Raw genomic sequence first — 18,216 nt, 5'->3', positions numbered from 1 at the left:
CTGTAAGAAGAGTAAGAGAAAAAAAAAAATCAAGAGATCAAACTGAGATAAATTTGGATGGGTGTTTCAAATGAATTTTGGTTTTCAATTATACCTCATATAATAATAATAAAATTTCCTTGTATTTTTTTTTATATATATACACTTTTCAGTTGGCATCAAAACAGATAAAAAAATAAGATTTTGATAAAAAAAATGAAGCGAAGGAAGAGGGCTAAAAAAATGGTAGAAGTTGGAGGTACAAGATGGATCATAATTTATGCAGCACGTGCACCTCATCATGTATATGGCCATACCTCGGAAAAAGTCAGACGACGGTCTGATTGCATATGAGATAACAAGGAGGGGATTCGTGGTTGTAGCTTTTCTTATAAAAATGAAAATAAATAAATATATAAAAAATAGAAAAAGTACGAAGATAAAAGTTCTTTATATCAAAACAAAAATATTATCGCGATATATTTAAAAAAAAAAAAATGTGTGGAAGTTTATGAACTAAGGAAACTATCAAAGGGAAAACGACTGGAAATGAGTGACGATGCTTTTTGTAGAGTTGAAATATAAATAATTGTTTTGAAATATCCGAAATTAAATGAAACAATTTTTTTTATTTTAAATTCGAGTTTTCAGTTGGAGGGAAACATCACCACTCTTTTGAAAAATAATATAGGAGCGAAGTTAAGTGAATTTTTCGAATTATAAAAAAATATTTTAAAATGTTATTAAAGTTTTATATTATTATAAGAGTAGAAAACCATGAGTTAAGTTTGTGGACTTGATATTTAAAAAAGTGGGTATTTCCATTACAACATACGTAATTAAATAAGATGAAGTTTTACACGTATTAATAGAGAAGAACGCGTGTTTGATACCATATATATAATAAACAATATTGCAACAAAATTTGGTAATTTTTCGTATCAATTGTTCACTTTCCATTATGGATCCAGCACCAAAAGCCTACTTTATATATATATATATATATATATATATATATATATGACATATGTATAATGCAAGTGTTAGATTATTGGTTTGTGTACATAATACCGAAGCCGCGCCAATAATATTGACTCTCTTTTTGAAATTGTTTCCGTCCCCTGAAAACAGAGATTACATTACAGCCCAACACACACACAGTAAATTAATTGATTTTCTTAGCTTTGGTATAAATAATAAATAATAGGGAAAAAACCCTAAAAATTCCTCAACTTGTATTTTGGAGTAATATTAATTCCTAAATTTGTAGAGGTGCCTATTAATTCCCAAACTTGCAAAATTGAACACGTTAAATCCTGAACTTGTTAAACGGTTCCATATTCGTCCATAGCGTTATTTGGTCAAAAAAACGAGTTGACCGATCCGACGTGGCTCGCCACGTCACGCGCCACGTCGGATCGGTCAACTCGTTTTTTTGACCAAATAACGTCATGGACAAATATGGAACCGTTTAACAAGTTCAGGATTTAACGTGTTCAATTTTGCAAGTTTAGGAATTAATAGGCACCTCTTCAAGTTTAGGAATTAATATTACTTCAAATTATAAATTTAAGAATTTTTAGGTTTTTTTATTGTTCTTTCTTGCCTTTGATTATGTTTATTATTTTAAAATTTCAAACTTTTTTTTTGTAATTTAATGTTTGGATTAAGAGCAAAGAAATTATACTAATATATTATTTAAATTTCTGTAAGAAAATTTCGGAAAAAATGAAAGAGGGTAAATAACGTGAAACTACCAAACTTATATGCTTAATTAAGATATGTATTTTTTAAAAATATTTTCCCAGTATAAACTAATAACATTGCCAAAAAAAAGTCTCAACATTCAAATGAATATTTTTTCCACTTGTATTTCTTTTTTCTCAGTTTGTGGATGAAAATAAAATTATGAACTATTCTTTTGAATAAATATTCATTTATCGTAGAAATTATATGAGATTAAATATGATTTTCAATCTCGTTAGGAAGAGTAGAAAGAACGAAGAAAATTATTTGAGTACAATTTAGCATTGACCCGGAATTGAGAACCACTAATTTGCCAAAACAAAACAAGGTAAATAATAATTAAATAAAAACTTTGTATGAATAAAAACAAAGTAAATAAATAAATAAACAGATTTTTGGATAAGAACGTACCGTTGATTAAATGTTTTGTTAATTCAATTGGTTTAACTTAATTTAGGACTATTAGAATAATCTATTTAAATAAATAAATTATAGTGATGTGCTCGATGTGCATTTCTTCCATCACATTATTTTATTATCTTATTTTTAGTTTTCACAGTTTGATTACATATTCATAACTATTAAAAAATATATTTAATTTAGAAATATTTTTTTAATATAATTTTTTCTAAAACAATTCATAAACAATTTAGAAATTAAAAGATACTCATATTTTATTCACAAAAACCCTACAAAAATTTGAACTTGTATTTTGGAATAATATTAATTCCTAAACTTGTAGAGGTGCTTATTAATTCCCAAACTTGCAAAATTGAACACGTTAAATCCTGAACTTGTTAAACGGTTCCATATTCGTCCATGGCGTTATTTGGTCAAAAAAATGAGTTGACCGATCCGACGTGGCTCGTCACGTCACGCGCCACGTCGGATCGATCAACTCGTTTTTTTGACCAAATAACGCTATGGACGAATATGGAACCGTTTAACAAGTTCAGCATTTAACGTGTTCAATTTTGCAAGTTTGGGAATTAATAGGCACCTCTACAAGTTTAGGAATTAATATTACTCCAAAATACAAGTTCAGGAATTTTTAGGGTTTTTTCCCTAAATAATATATATAATTAAAAAGGCGTCCAAACCAAACAACATCATAAGATGCGACCATTTTACTATATTTTATTTATTTATTTATTTATTTTGCCGTCAATTTCAATGTACAAATTGGCAGCGGAGGTTTTGATGGGTTGGTAGGGCCCACTTGGTCCTTTTCTTCGCCAAACCTACCCTTTCAAGCTTTCTCATAAAGGCCCATTGGACTCTCTCTCCATTTTCTTCCTGTTAAAAAAAAATAATGAATTTTTTTCATTTTGTTTTTTGATAAATAAATATATAATCATTTTGATTTTTTTCCATAAACCCATACAAACAATAACTCCATTTACATTTTGTGTGAATTTACGTGATTTTTTTTTTTAAAAATTTGTGTATTTTTATACAAAATTAAAAGTTTATATATTTATTTATCAAAATTAAAAAGTTTATATTTTTTGGCTATATTAACAAAAAAACAAACCATTTATAGGGTAAACTTATTTTCAATGAGATACATTATCCACACTCACAAGTTTATTTATTTAAAAAGAAACTTGGAAATAACATCAATTTCTATTTAAAATTCACGTCATGATAGATGTAAATTGTATACCATGAGGTGTATAATGGATATGGTAATAGCATAATAGCATTAATAATCGGATGCAATTGTTCAGCGAACTCAACCCTTTATCCATTAAATAATATTTTGACCCGACACAGACGAAAAGGAAAAAAATGAAGGGACCTTTTTGACATTAAGGATTGTTTGGGGGATTTTATGGAATAAAGAGAGAGAATAGGGAGCGGAGATGCAAATTAAAAGAAAGCGAAAATAAAGACACGTCATGCATTTCCATGGAGGTTCGATGCCATTTGCGCAGCTCCCAGATTTTGCGTGAGAGAGAAAGCGAAGGAGAGAGAGAGAGGTTTCAGCGCTGAAGACCCTCTCCGTCTCGTCCTCCTCCATATATAAGAGTTTCAAGGACGCAGCCTGAGGCGTACGACTCTCTCTCATCTCGGCATTTCACCATGATTTCACTCAGTCTCTCCTCGTGTCTGGTATCTATATCTACGCTTACCCTTCCCCTTATTCTTCATCCATTCATCCACAATCGATTCATTTCATGTGAATTTTCTTCCCTGAGTTCCTCAGATCAAGACGAGTTTTCCTGGGAGTTGCACCCTTTTCTCTTCCCGCCAGGCAAAACCAGCTCCAGCTTTCTTAAGGGTAATCGCCGGCGAGGGACCTAACCAGGTTTTGATGGAGAAGACTGCATCTTCCGAGGTCTCCGTCGGTGAAACCACCGTATCCGGCGGAGTTCAGGACGTCTACGGAGAGGACGCTGCCACCGAGGACTTCCCCGTCACTCCTTGGTCCCTCTCCGTCGCCAGGTCTCGTCTCTTTCCTTTTCTTACCTTTCGCTCAGATCTGTACCATCATCATGTTTCTCGAGCTCGATTCTTTATGATTGCAGTGGGTACACTCTGTTGCGTGATCCTCATCACAACAAGGGGCTTGCCTTCAGCGACAGGGAGAGGGACGCTCACTTTCTGCGCGGTCTTCTCCCCCCCACTGTCATCTCTCAGGATCTTCAGGTCCATTGATATCTTCACCAACGTAAACCGAGTGTTTGATGGGAAGAAAATATTTCATCTTTGGTATCTTATGGGCAGGTTAAGAAGTTGATGCATAATCTCCGCCAATATCAAATTCCACTGCAGAGGTACATGGCTATGATGGATCTCCAGGTAATCATTTTCTCTTCCGCCATTTCTCCGTCCGGAACAAAGTCCAAAGGGTTGAATCTGATAATTGGGATTTTTCTGCGATCCCAGGAGACGAATGAGAGACTGTTCTACAAGCTTCTCATAGAGAATGTTGAAGAGTTACTGCCGGTTGTCTATACTCCAACGGTAGGCGAAGCCTGCCAGAAGTATGGCAGCATTTTCTTGCGTCCACAGGGTCTTTTTATCAGCTTGAAGGAGAAGTGAGTTTCCCTTGTTTTTCTTTAAGCTGATGATGTTATTGTCTTGTAGCTACATTTGGTAACTGAGGGTATGACTTTCTATTTTAGGGGTAAGATCCTTGAGGTGCTGAGAAACTGGCCCGAGAAGAACATCCAGGTCATTGTTGTTACTGATGGGGAGCGTATTTTAGGGTTAGGGGATCTTGGATGTCAGGCAAGTTATCTCCTTTTTCCATTTTCTGCTGCCGTGAAAGTGATTGTCATGATCTATCCCTGCAAGCCTATTTCAGTTACATTGTCATGACTGAATTTTCCTCAGGGAATGGGAATACCGGTTGGGAAGCTTTCTCTGTATACAGCACTCGGAGGTGTCCGCCCCTCTGCTGTACGTATCTGTGTGGGCAACTCCTGTGGATAATCAATCGAAGTTTACCACATTCTTTTTCTCATGTTTGTATTTGTATTTGTTGTTTACCAGTGTCTTCCCGTGACAATTGATGTTGGGACAAATAACGAGAAGCTGTTGAACGATGAGTTTTACATAGGGCTTCGCCAAAGGAGAGCTACTGGAGAGGTCCTTGCATGATACTGATTGTGCTTTCAGCTATATTTATGAAAAGGAAAAAATACTAAGATCACATGAACCCTCTATTCTCTTTTTTTTTTCTGCAGGAATACTCAGAACTTATACATGAATTCATGACGGCAGTCAAGCAGAACTATGGTGAGAAAGTTCTCGTTCAGGTTAGCTGGACTCCTGGATTTGGGCATACATCAACATCGTCAATCTGCTACTTAGATTCCTTGTGATGTATTTCTTCTGTTTTCTCGTATTAAGAGATGTTGCATTGATAAAATTGCAGTTTGAAGACTTTGCAAACCATAATGCCTTCGATCTGCTAGCTAAATATGGAACAACTCATCTCGTTTTCAATGATGATATTCAGGTAAATTCCAAATCAAGTTAGGTCAATTTGTCTATGGATACAGATATATCTGGTTATTTTCTGGCTTTATAAACAGGGCACGGCATCAGTGGTTCTTGCTGGTCTCATTTCGGCTCTTAAATTTGTTGGTGGATCCCTAGCAGATCATAGATTTCTCTTCCTTGGTGCTGGAGAGGTTAGCCTTTCTGTCAGGAACATGTTTCTATGTTACTTTTTTGGTTTTTTTCCAGGGATTTCACGTGACGAAATTTTTGTAGTTACTTACGAGGATGATTTCCATTTGTTCGTTGTGATGCAGGCTGGCACCGGAATAGCTGAACTTATAGCTCTTGAGATATCGAAAAAGGTAATAAGACTCCATAAGCTTGTATAGCTTTCCATTTCTCATATGTTTGAGTTATATGAAAAATATGGCGGCAGTCCAAAATCCCACTGGAAGAGGCTCGGAAGAATATATGGCTTGTGGATTCCAAGGTAATATACAACCTGTGTACTTTTTTTTTCCCCAACTATTTGTTCTCCTTTGGCTGATTTCCGTAACAACACGTTCAAATCTATGTAGGGATTAATTGTCAGTTCGCGCAAAGAATCTGTTCAACATTTCAAAAAGCCCTGGGCTCATGATCACGAACCCATAAAGGAACTTGTTGATGCTGTGAAGGTGCATTTTTTCTTTCTTCTGCCCCCCCCCCCTCTTGTACAGCATCACAGTATCGCATGCCCATGTGGACACATTTTCTTTGTGATTCTCATGTATCGACACACCCTCCCCTTCTCTTTTTCCTCTCAGGCAATCAAGCCAACAGTTCTGATCGGAACATCAGGAGTGGGCCGAACATTCACCCAAGATGTGGTAGAAGCCATGTCAGACCTGAATGAGGTACATTTTTTTTAGGAGATGCTTGGACATGATTTCCTTTGCTGGACGAGCATTATCCTGACCAAAAGTTTAATGTTGCTGCATACAGAAACCTATCATTCTTGCTCTTTCAAACCCGACTTCCCAGTCAGAATGCACTGCAGAAGAGGCCTATACTTGGAGTCAGGTGAATGAGTTGCCCTCTATTGTTATCTCCCTCTGATAATCAGAGAGAAGGAGAATTGGTTTTCTAAATTCAACATTTCGATTCGCAGGGACGGGCAATCTTTGCTACCGGGAGCCCATTTCCCCCTGTAGAGTACAACGGAAAGACGATTGTGCCTGGACAGGTGATTAATACAAAAAAAAAAAAAACCTTGATAGAAGTAAGCAAGCCTGAGAGAATTTCCGCCTGATGGCCCATTTCTCTGTCCGTCTGTGTAATGATTTGGGCAGGCGAACAATGCGTACATCTTCCCGGGGTTTGGACTGGGGTTAATAATGTCGGGGACAATCCGTGTTCATGATGACATGCTTCTGGCGGCGTGTAAGTAAAACATATCTAGAGGGGGACAAGAGCTCCTGCAAGTGGATGTGTGTATATGCGGCTGTATATTGACTGATGAAGAATGTGATGTTTTGTTACAGCGGAAGCGTTGGCTGAGCAGCTGGCAGAGGAGCACTTCGAGAAGGGAATGATATTCCCTCCCTTTAAGAATATCAGAATGATCTCAGCTCGCATCGCTGCAAAGGTGGCGTCCAAGGCTTATGAACTCGGTGAGTGAGTTGGCTTCATATATATATATATATATATATATATATATATATATATATGTATGTATGTATGTATGGGTTACTGATAGATTGGGTTTAAAAAAATGACGTGACGAAACTATACACATGGCTATGATATATTATAGGGTTGGCAACGAGGTTGCCTCAGCCGAAAGATCTGGTGCAATGCGCGGAGAGCTGTATGTACAGCCCTTCCTATCGTAGCTACCGCTGAATTTAGTAACCCCTGACGTCATCTTACCTTTCCTTTTCTTTTCTTAGTATTTTTTTTCTCTCTACCCTTTAGTACACTCGATTTTTTTTTTTATACTTTTTAATGTAATTTTGACATTCAATCTGCGATGTCTCCTGTACTTGTGTAAGTTTGCTAAATCTGTGGAATCTCCCTTCTCCGGGTGATGGCTCTGATTCTGGATTACATTAAATAAATAAATTGCCCGGAAACACATCTTCTGGATTCAATACCTTTGACACTGTCTCATATAAAATGAATTGATATTGGAAAAAAAAAAACAGGCAAGTAAATTGATGTGTGGGTATCAAACTATTCGATCTGATCAGTGTGCAGCAAGATGAATTATTCAGGCTCGGATCAGAGCTAGTAGGAATGGGAAAAGATCGAAATATAAAAATTTTATATTAAAATTGTTGAAGTCGCTTATCTCGGCCTTCACCTTCACCTTCACCTCTCTCTCTCTCATCCTTAGGTACGTCTGTTCACCACACCACCATCAATGATGCTTAAGCCCCATTACAATTAATGTTTGTACGATTATCCAATAATCTCTTCTCAAATGCTAAAACCATGAACACTCCTTCCGTAAATAGGAAAGTACTCAGAAGCTTACTCTGTACATTCTTTCTTGCATCAGCTCTGCTCACTATGTAGGACGATTATTACAAACTAGAACGATGGCTAACGCATAGGTGGTTCCTCCTGTAGTGAAGAGAGAGGGCCGATGGTACAAAAATAACAAAGGAGATGAGGAAAAGGAGCGTCTTTTGTCAGGCAAAGGTATCCTCTCGGTCTCCCTCGGCAAGGTCACCTTCCTCCATGTTGCTGAACTCCAGGAAGTGCGTGGGCCGATGCTCCTCGTTGTAGTACTCCTTGGGTGTCCCCAGCTTCACGCTGTATCTCATGCTCACCGTGTGCTTCACTCCCATGAAGTTATAGTTCCACGGCCCGTTCTCCGGCACCTAATATCGTACACCAAAGAATCCATTTGTTTATATGACATAAAAAACATGTCTACATAAAAAAAAAGAGGGTTTTCTTTTTCTTTCTTTTTTTTCGTTTACCATGTAGAACCCGAAGAACCTATCGCTCAATAGCATCTGAACCTTCTCGTAGTGGGTGGGAATGTAACCGTGAGGGTTGCTGCCTGTGTCCTTGTTCAGCCTTCCCCATTCATATCCACTTGGTGTCAGCTTATATGCCGTCAACGAGCACGACCCCGGTGTGAAACTGCATGTCAATATTATGCATTTCTCTCCGTCCCATTGCTTGTTGTTCTCCAGAATCCGTGCATGTGATGTTACATCCTGCCATCATTGTTTTGCACATACCCAACAATTCATTAGGCTGAAAGGAAAAAAAAAAAAAAGAACGTATGTTTGAAGATGAACGAGAGCATATACCTGTGGAGACAATTGAGGAAGCTCGTTCGGCTGTGTGTGCATCCATCCCAGAGGCTCAAGATCGTTCAAGAATTCATGTTCAGGAAGAGCTGATGGCAGATGGACTTGCTGGTGAGTACCCCACTGTGGGACCATCACGATACATCGGATTTCCTTTACCTGGGGATTATCCGGTGGACTTATTCCGTACAAATAACCAGAAATTTGGGTTCGGAGATCTGCTATACATATGAACTTCTTCAAGACATTCTTTGGCATAATGTAAGTGTATCCAGTTTCCTGTGTACACGATAAGAATCGGGGGGTTTAGGGAGAGATCAGCTGAGATACTGTACTGAAAATTGACCCTAGATTTACCTTGATGTCGTCTGAGTTGACATATATGTGATTGACCCTAAGGTAGAGGTTGGTAGCTGATATGGCACGTACACGCCAATCTGTTTTGGAACCAAATGCAGCTTGCTCATAGGGACTTGTGGTGGTGACAATGAGTTCATCACCATGAACATTTGTGGTCCTCGTCGTGACGGCGGTAAGCTGGCTCGCTTCCTTTGCCTGCAGCAGGGGAACAAATCACAAAGGCAGAACAAAAACTAGCTACAGATATGACCGGGGTAACAACAAAGTACCTGTTTCTCAATCTCAGCAATCTGTTGCCTCTGTTGAGATGGCGGTGTGATCTCAGCTCCGAGTATAATATCTCTGATCTCTGACTGTGTCAGGGCTGATGTATTCACATTATTCTTCTTTGCATAGTCGGAAAGAATGAGATCTCTAAGAGCAACCTCCACCTGAATAAAACATGGATAAATTAGGAAACATAAAACAAAGAGAAGATGCAGAAGCATTTAAAGAAAAGGGAACAGTAGAAATGCGGGCAAGAACTGATGTAAGGTGAGAAAGTAACATAAACAGTGCAGGAAAAAGTTAAAACGGATAGACCAAAAACAAAGTGAAATGTGACAGCGGAGTTACCTTCATCCATTGGTCATCAGTGAGGGAAGGCCAGATGTGGTGCGGCTCGGTGACAACAGTCTTGTCAGGCTTTAATAGCATCTTAGCCTTCTCATTATTCACGTGTAGAGCACGAAGGATTAGAATGAGCCTCGAAAAAGCTGTGTATGAAGATATACTTTTCAACCAATCATCGTAGATATTGAAAAGGACCATCTGTGGCTCTGTGGCCTTCAAAATCAGATCACCAAATTTCTCGATCTTTAAGCAAGCCTGGAACGGAAGCTGGAGTTCACTTCCTTTAATAACAATGTTGGGGAAATCAAGCAGATGGACCTCCAGGGGATCCAACATTCCTTTACGTGTCACAATAATTTGTTTTGGTTGTTCCTCAACTGGTAGGGATCGCACAAGAGCAGCAACTTCTTCTGCAGTTTTCCATTTAGCTAGCTGACCAAGACGCTTCTGACCAGCCCAAACACTTGTATGAATAACCTAGAGCGACACAAAGCCAACCACTTTAAACACCACTGCATGTAAGTATCTACAGATGTATAAACATGCACAAACCCATGCATGTGTGCAACACCAGGCACCAATATATATATATATATATGTACATGTTCATAACGAGGTCAGGGTGGAGAAAACACCTTCAGGAACAACTGCCCAGTTCTTGGGTTGAAAATAAAGATAGCACCATTAATTGGCTTCGTGGTTAGATTTCCTTCAAATGTCTTGTGAATTGTAACACGATAGACGTTGGTATCATCGACAAACCATATAATTTGATTGCTGAATATTTCACCATAGTTTTGAGATGACAGATATGGCTCTGTTGGCTCAGAAGAGTATAACTGCAGACCTTTCCTTATTCGCTCTCTTAGGACGTATAAAGCTGGATTCGACTGTTAAATTAAATGATTTAAACGGTATGTCAATGTCGTTTACAGAAAGAAAAATAAGTCAAATATGAAAAAGAAAAGGACCAGATCAGTAAAGAGAACTCAATACATAAGTTCTTTGAGTGTACCTTCATTATCTTGTTCATTGCTTGAGCAAGCAGAGGTTTCGAACCAGGGAACCAGTTACCAAAGGTTGAATGCAAGTTGTACGCCAAATCAAGCCCAATCATTACACCTGCAAGGATTCAATAACTAAAAAACGAAATGGCATGGAAAGAAAAGAATTTTCAGGACGCAGAACTGAGAAAACAACAGATACCAGTTGGAGATGGATAGATAGACATGTTGTCTGTTGTATAATCCATGAATTTGGCCCTAGTATAACGCTCAATGTCATGGGAGTCATAGTCTCCCCATCGAAGTTGGACATCTATCCAATACTTATTACTAGCTTTCTGGTCGAACATATCCTTTGACTCAGCCACCAGACTTGGCTTAGACATCGGCCATTTATGGGCAGCAAATAGAAGGACATCAGCACAGGAACTATTCATTTTGTAACTCTTCCTTGGATGAATTGTCTCCTTCTGCACAGTTTCTATCTCCAACGCATCTAACTCTTGGTCCAAGACTTGGCAAAGATCCATAACAACACTCTCATGGATCTTTTGCCACAAATGAGCACGGAAAATTTGAATCAACGATATCTTCAATGTTGGAATCTTTCCATGCATGAATATTCCTGTCAAATCCAACTGCACTTGGAAACCCACATACACATTGGCCCGATTTATTGTCGGCGACCACCAGAGTGTGAATCTTCGATTTGGAATTTGGTTAAGACCAGACCTCTGCGCATTTGTCAGCTTTTTATATTTCATTGACTCCTCAAAGCCAGAAGCCTTCTCCCAGAAAAGACCTTCCCACGTTGGGAAACTGAGTTCATATAAAGCAAGTATAATTGGTTAATTTGATACAACATAACAATAGTTAAAGGTTAAGTAAGCCGTATGGAACAAACAATTTTATACCATAAATATGATCAATGGTAGCATCAGATATTAATGTAAAGCATTGATAAATAATACGTCAAACAGGAAGCAGACTTACTATGTTCCTTTGAATAACGTATGCTCAAGAATACCCTCAACACCTCCAAGGGCTTGGATGACATCAGTTCGATAATTGTTCAGATTCCACAACTTCCCATCATGCCTCTGGTGAGTCCACCAGAAAGGATTTTGCTTGAGGACTTGGTATTGCTTGAAATCTGTCCGGACTCTCCAACCTTTATCATACGCTAAAGTGTGTCTGTCTTTCTGAAACAGAGTATTTATACGTGGGATTCCTCTATCCCAGGAGTCCTGCAAAAAAAAAAAATTAGAGTTAGATAGCATACTCTAGTCCATCACCATTCAATTCAACAGATGATGCAGACAGCTGAGTCATATTCTTAAAGCTGTCTCCACATCTTGCCCAAAAAAGGGGTAGAAAACACACGAATATCTTCCCAAAACGCAGAGCCAGGTAACCACACAGGTGAAAGACAAATAAAGTACTTACTTCTAAATCCTCAAGTGTAAGACGCCTATTTTGTGCCTGAGCTTCCTGCCTCTTTAAAGCATACTCTGCCCACACCCGCTGAGAATCTATAAACTCACTCTCCCAAGGCTGAATGTAACGGTAAAGGTTGGGAATCAGCTGATCCTCCTCATGGCTCATTCCACTCCTAAAGTGGGTAACTCCAACATCTGTCTGCTTGCTGTACCGAAGGTCACTTTGCGGGATCAATATGTGACCCATAGATAACATTCCAAGCCCTCCAATTTCCTTCGGAGTGTAAAAAATGACAGGAGGAAACCTACCAAGGAAAAGATAAAGAATCAGACTACTACCATAACCCTTTTATGGATTTATTACACCGAATTTTGCTTACCGACTAGGCATCTTTGAGTTCAACCCTATCTTAATCCTAGTCTGGATTTTATTTTCACATTTAACCAGCAGATCCAAAAGCTCTTGTGTATGAACAGTGGCTTCACGGAAATAAGTCATAAGACCTGTGCAAAAATAATAGATGCGTTCAGGGTCATTTTTAACAACGCCCAAATACAGCAGTCACAGCACGTGAGAGCACGTTGCAAATAAGGATTAGCATATACCTATCAGGGCTGTATTCCACTTATTGACGATTTTAGTAAACGTGGTTGACCCTGAAGACATGAGAATCTGCCTCACGCGATTCTCGAACACCTTCATATGTTCGTCATCAACCCGCAAAAAAGCAACAGCAGTCCTCTCTTTAGTCTGTTCATTCTGTAGATTCCAAACACCATCCCTTGTGTTGCTAAAAGCCTCTTGGGTCATCCTTATCTTGGGAAGTATGCGGACTTCAAACCCACACCTGCGCGAGAGGATACAAAAGAGTCTCAGAGTCAATGGCATACCAAACTCCAGCCAAAACAGAAGGTATAATTCTCAGTTAAGACAGCTGCAAAAAAACCATGAGCTATTAATAAAAAGCGTACATGCTAAAGAGCAGGTTGGGATTATCCTTGCTGTATACTGAGACAAAGCCGTTCTCCCACTCTAAAGTTGTGATGCTTCGAGGAAGACGGTTCTTCATATCCCAGAAGACACTTCTACCAAGATTCACTGAAAGATGGGAAAATGTCAGAAACTACATCTTCCACGGTATAAATGACTGTCAAAAAAACTAAGGGAGAAAAAGCTTACCATCATGTTTCATCAATCTCATCCTCGCATCTCGGGGCCAGCATTTCTTATTGTTGTACCCCACCATGTTTTCATTGTTGGGATCAGGATGCTCAGTAAGATAACGCTGAATAAGATCTCGAGCCTCTTCGTGGGTAAATTTAAACAGTATGTGCACCTTGTCAATATACCGAGAATACAGTCTTATTGGATGGCGTGTCTCAACCTTCGTATCCCAATAAGTCATAAACTCGTTAGGCATCTGAGGTGGCCCAGCAATTTCGCTCGCTCGGGTCAAACCAAGAAGCAAAAGATCTAGCACTAGTCCATAATACTGCACAACAAAAGAGGCAAACTGAAGGCCCCTTATGAGACCGTATGAGTTAGTATGACTCATGTCCTTGTAAGATAGAACAACATTATTCTTGGCAGTCACATAGTCTGCAATATTGTGGTCAAGAACCAGACGGAGAAGCCTGAAAGAAACAAAAAAGACATGTCACTCCATAACTTAAAAGGCTTTAATGCTTACAATCAGGAAAGCATTTAAGAGAAATACCTGTTCAACATTGTCAAATCAATTTTCTCGAAGAACTTTTCAAACTTAGTCTGGAGCATCACCACACACTGCCCCTCACTGGTGTCCCATATACCTTGCAAATTATTTATACCTTGACACCACTTATAAACCAAAAGAGGTGGAGGCTCTGAGTCTGCAGGCTTAATCCAGTTCGGAAACAAGTGGCGCTTGTCACCCTCATACCACAAGTATTGATCAAGATAGGCATCAGTAATTTTCTCTAATGGCTCAATTTCATAGACGGGAATCAAATAGCTATATAGATCCATAAACTCTATGCCAACCTGCAAAAATTTGTATTATTCAGTTTTAAGACCTTGGATGAAATAATGAATTTCATTTCATCACTCTGTAAAGAGCAAGTAACTAACTTACCTCTTTGAAGGCACGCTGAGTGAGAAGGTGACGCTTGATACGTGACAGAGCTTCATGAGGATTGTCATATGCTTGTTCAATGAGACCAAGCTCCTCTCGCTGCTGTTGGTTCAACCTCACAGCCACACTATAAGATTCTTTCAGTCTCTCGAGAGCAAGAATGAGCAACTTTGTGTCATGCTTGTAAGATAATGGAGGGAAGGGGATGGGCGAGAATTTCCTTGATTCCAGCCAATGAACGGTAGTTGTATAAATTGCAACCGCTTCTTCTGGAGTGACGTATGGACCATCTTTCAGGTAATTGTGTTGTCGCTCCTGCAACAATTTTATGGAGAATAATCCATCAGAAAATTGGATAATTGAGAATATGAAGAACTAATCCTCTTAGGCATATCAATATGAGATAGATTAAAAAGAAAATGAAAATACCTGCTCCGCCTTCAGCCACAGGCGAGTCAATCTTCCAAGATTCTTTCTACAAACTGTCTTATCAACAGTAGCACCTCTTCTGATACGTTCACGGTTGTAGTGAGCAACATTTGTCCACCAATCAGCCTTAGCCTTGACATACCGGAGGATCATATTTTCAATCGGCACAGGGAGCCCAGGAACCTTCCACGGGATATTAGCTTTCCAACACCGCCAGGCCTCACTGAGGTGCTGCAATATTGTTCGCGCTTTATTTTGCTTGATACCCTCTGCAGATTAACAGACAGCATTAAGCAAATAGGGAACACAGAAAGGCAATCACGCTGTATGTCAAAACCATAAGAAAAACACTGAACTAGAATGACAACCTGGCATGGCATCAAGGACATCATGCATGACAGCAGCACGAAGCTCCAAATCAAAATGGCTTTCAACTCTTTGTTTTGTGACTGTTTTGGCCACTCCTTTTGAATGACGCCCTTCAAATTGACGTGCAAGAAGATTCCCCAGCCATCGTTCTAGAAGAGGAACTATGCCACGAAGAAAAAACAACCACACTCTCCACATTGGAGCCCAGAACCCGCAACCTGGTCCTTTACCCACAGGACCAGTATTGAAACGGTAATAGATCAAGTGCTTTAAATCTTTGCACATTCTAATCTGTCTCATCAGTCGGTACTTGTAACGGTACATACCCGTCAACTGGCCAACATGAGAGAAAATGTATTGCAGGCCATCGGCCAATTGGAATGCATCAACATTACCGAGCCGAAATTGGACATTTGCATCAACGACAAGTTTTGTCAATCGGAGGATCTCACGGCACAGATGGAAAGCATTCCCAAACCGTGATTTCTTACGCTCTTTGGTGGTCAAAGTTTTCACAGGCTTTAAATTGAAGTTATAATCAAGGTGAAGGTAGTTCAAATTTTTCCTGTGAATCAATAGATTCAGCATATTGTACCCTTGCCTGCATACTTGCAAACCTGCTTCAACCCAATCCAGTTCGGTGCTTTGGAAGAACTTTGTTGCCGCAAGAGATCGGAACAAATGCTTCTTCTTCTGCGCTTTAGGTGGCCTATGGTGCAGCTCGTTCAGCACAAAACATTTCAATAGTTTCTGATAACTGACCCGAACTTTGACCGGATATGCTGGAGGGCTGCAGATTATGAACCCAGTAAACTATCAGGACAACTAACTAGTAAATCTTGGAGGGGTAGAAATTTAAAAGTAGGTACAGGAGATATAACTTACCAGTGTTCCTTAAACCATTCTGACACAAGGGGTATATCTTCGGCTCGCCGTGTCCTCCCAGACCTCATATTGAAAGGTCGTGGGGCAAACAACAGTGATATTCCAGCAGCTGTAGTGTCAGTGTAAAGTTGAGTGTCTTTCAGCAAAGGTTCTACTTCTTCTGGTAACTCAAATTCATCCTCATCCTCATCATCATGAACCTTTCTTTCACGTCGATCCTTATTAGTGCTGGTTATTGGATGAATCAACGGATCATAATAAAATGCAGGCAGATCAGGGTCCTCGGTCTTTATGTACATAACCATTGGAGAGTGATACACACCAAGCTTTACTTTCCTGGGCCTATTATTGTACAGGTGTGGAAAAGCAATTCTGTATTCAGTACGCAGCGGTGACCGAATAATGAGCTTGTTGATGTCATTGAACTCGTTCCAGTCCTCATCCCCTTTCTCCATATCTCGATACAGAGGTTCAAACTTGGGACCACCTGCAGAACAAAACCCAAAATGCATCAGAATGAGTTTCAATATTTTCTCAAGAGAAGAACAGACAGACTGAAATGAAAAGATTGGATTTGGAGCGCAGTAGTAAAATATCGTACCGGGTATACACATATTCAGTGCTTTTGCTGTGAAGAATGACTCCATATCAAACAAGTAGAAATAGTTGCGATCGATCAAATCAGAGAGCAGCTGGCCTGCAAGCCTGTGAAGAGTTGCCATAATCGGAAGTGAGAGATTCCACCTCCTGTAACTCGGACCATTGATCAGCTTTGTTTTCACAAGGGGCTTGTGGTCGTAAAACCAAGTGTACACAGCAGAATCTTCTTCTTCATCAAGCTCAAGCTGAATTGGCTCTAAAGGGTCTACATCCAGCAAGTTATCTGCATAGTCAAGGGGTGGCTCCTCATCATCAAATGGAGGAAACCGCATTCTCTTGAAATGACGACGATCCCTCTTCTCCCTTCGCATCATAATCCACATAGAACCCCACTGCCGATAAGAAAAAACAATCAACTACCACTACCAGAAAGCAGCTATCTGAAACAGGGAAATGCATAGATACAAGAAAGATAATGAACTCACCTGTGCCATGTAAATAGGTTCAACAACCCATGGTATTTCATTCACAAATGTAATCGCTCCTGTGATGTGATACAAGATCTTAACGTCGCGGACCTAAGGAACATTGAAGCTTAGACAAACGGAACAAATGGCAAATACAGCTATATCAAACAGAAGACCAGGCCAACCAACAAATTACCTGCTCCCAGGGCATTGGCATATTCTCCAGAAGCTTGAAGACCGCATGAGGAACAAACTTGAGAGCTCCGAGGTATACACGTTTATCATGGCGATACTTCTTCGACGACATATCACCATGGTCCCTGAAGGCAACACAGTATCAATTGCAACCCAAAAGAACCCTTAAATAAAGTATAAGAATTAGTGAATCATTTCGAAAGCAGGAGCAACAAGTGGACTGTCCTCGAGCTGAAGAAATCGGAAGACCAAAAACTGACCTGATGATCTTCCTAACATGCTCAGGAGGCATGTCCTCCTTCTGAGTCTCGACAAAACCAAACTTCCTCTTGTCTCCATACCGCTTCGAATTGAGTTGCATCCATTTCCTGGCTTTCTCCTCCAGTTTGGCCTCTGCCTCCTCCGGCGTGGGCTCCGCCGGTGGATTCGGGTTATGTTGCGGCGGAAGAGGGGTGTAAGACGGCTGAGCAGCCGGAGGCGGCGGAATCATGGAGCCACCTGTGCCGGGAGGAGCAATAGGCTGACCGTCGTTGTTCCACATAGCTTCGGATTTCAAATCCAAACACCAAATGGAGAAACCCTAGTTGCAGAGAGCATACAAGATCGAAGGAAACAGAGATAAACTCGAAGGCGATTTTTCTAGGGTTTTGAAACTTCACCGACTATTCGGGTCGGTACTCTCCTTGTTCCACCTCCGAGACCGAGAGAGAGAGAGGAGGAGAGAGTGTGATTTTTGTGTGGGGGGGGGGGGGGGG

General features: G+C 39.8%; 2 protein-coding genes across 2 annotated transcripts; one reads left to right on the top strand and one right to left on the bottom strand.

Moving 5' to 3' along the window:
* Window positions 1-3,634: 3,634 nt before the first annotated feature.
* LOC104800411 (NADP-dependent malic enzyme 4, chloroplastic) lies at window positions 3,635-7,797 on the top strand. Its single transcript, XM_010523207.2, has 20 exons — window positions 3,635-3,840; window positions 3,935-4,173; window positions 4,257-4,377; window positions 4,456-4,530; window positions 4,618-4,769; window positions 4,857-4,962; window positions 5,068-5,133; window positions 5,227-5,322; window positions 5,421-5,492; window positions 5,612-5,695; window positions 5,772-5,870; window positions 5,994-6,041; window positions 6,116-6,169; window positions 6,258-6,356; window positions 6,486-6,575; window positions 6,664-6,741; window positions 6,830-6,904; window positions 7,011-7,101; window positions 7,203-7,331; window positions 7,475-7,797. Exons 1-20 carry the CDS (start codon window positions 3,811-3,813, stop codon window positions 7,561-7,563), a joined length of 1,893 nt encoding a protein of 630 aa, XP_010521509.1. The 5' UTR covers window positions 3,635-3,810; the 3' UTR covers window positions 7,564-7,797.
* Window positions 7,798-8,084: 287 nt separating this feature from the next.
* On the bottom strand, window positions 8,085-18,180 carry LOC104800410 (pre-mRNA-processing-splicing factor 8A). The gene is made up of 24 exons (XM_010523206.2): window positions 17,722-18,180; window positions 17,463-17,586; window positions 17,285-17,377; window positions 16,801-17,191; window positions 16,200-16,686; window positions 15,314-16,104; window positions 14,946-15,214; window positions 14,517-14,831; window positions 14,121-14,425; window positions 13,583-14,037; window positions 13,375-13,501; window positions 13,009-13,250; window positions 12,783-12,906; window positions 12,410-12,707; window positions 11,957-12,210; window positions 11,166-11,782; window positions 10,975-11,081; window positions 10,595-10,849; window positions 9,963-10,436; window positions 9,617-9,778; window positions 9,345-9,542; window positions 8,988-9,266; window positions 8,649-8,891; window positions 8,085-8,546 (listed from the first exon to the last, which is right to left on the bottom strand). Exons 1-24 carry the CDS (start codon window positions 18,000-18,002, stop codon window positions 8,355-8,357), a joined length of 7,083 nt encoding a protein of 2,360 aa, XP_010521508.1. The 5' UTR covers window positions 18,003-18,180; the 3' UTR covers window positions 8,085-8,354.
* Window positions 18,181-18,216: the final 36 nt, after the last annotated feature.

The sequence above is a fragment of the Tarenaya hassleriana genome, unplaced genomic scaffold, assembly GCF_000463585.1.
Source record: "Tarenaya hassleriana unplaced genomic scaffold, ASM46358v1 Cleome7, whole genome shotgun sequence".
Lineage (NCBI taxonomy): Eukaryota > Viridiplantae > Streptophyta > Magnoliopsida > Brassicales > Cleomaceae > Tarenaya > Tarenaya hassleriana.
Note: the sequence above shows the minus strand (reverse complement) of the source record. Positions and strands in the feature narration are given on the sequence as shown.

Coding starts and splice junctions, on each gene's coding strand:
- LOC104800411 (XM_010523207.2), top strand. CDS start 3,811: ATGATTTCACTCAGTCTCTCCTCGTGTCTG. Junction 6,742..6,829: donor AGGCCTATACTTGGAGTCAG/GTGAATGAGTTG, acceptor TTCGATTCGCAG/GGACGGGCAATCTTTGCTAC. Junction 7,102..7,202: donor TGACATGCTTCTGGCGGCGT/GTAAGTAAAACA, acceptor GTTTTGTTACAG/CGGAAGCGTTGGCTGAGCAG.
- LOC104800410 (XM_010523206.2), bottom strand. CDS start 18,002: ATGTGGAACAACGACGGTCAGCCTATTGCTCCTCCCGGCACAGGTGGC. Junction 17,587..17,721: donor CATGTTAGGAAGATCATCAG/GTCAGTTTTTGG, acceptor TGTTGCCTTCAG/GGACCATGGTGATATGTCGT. Junction 9,779..9,962: donor CTGATGACCAATGGATGAAG/GTAACTCCGCTG, acceptor TGTTTTATTCAG/GTGGAGGTTGCTCTTAGAGA.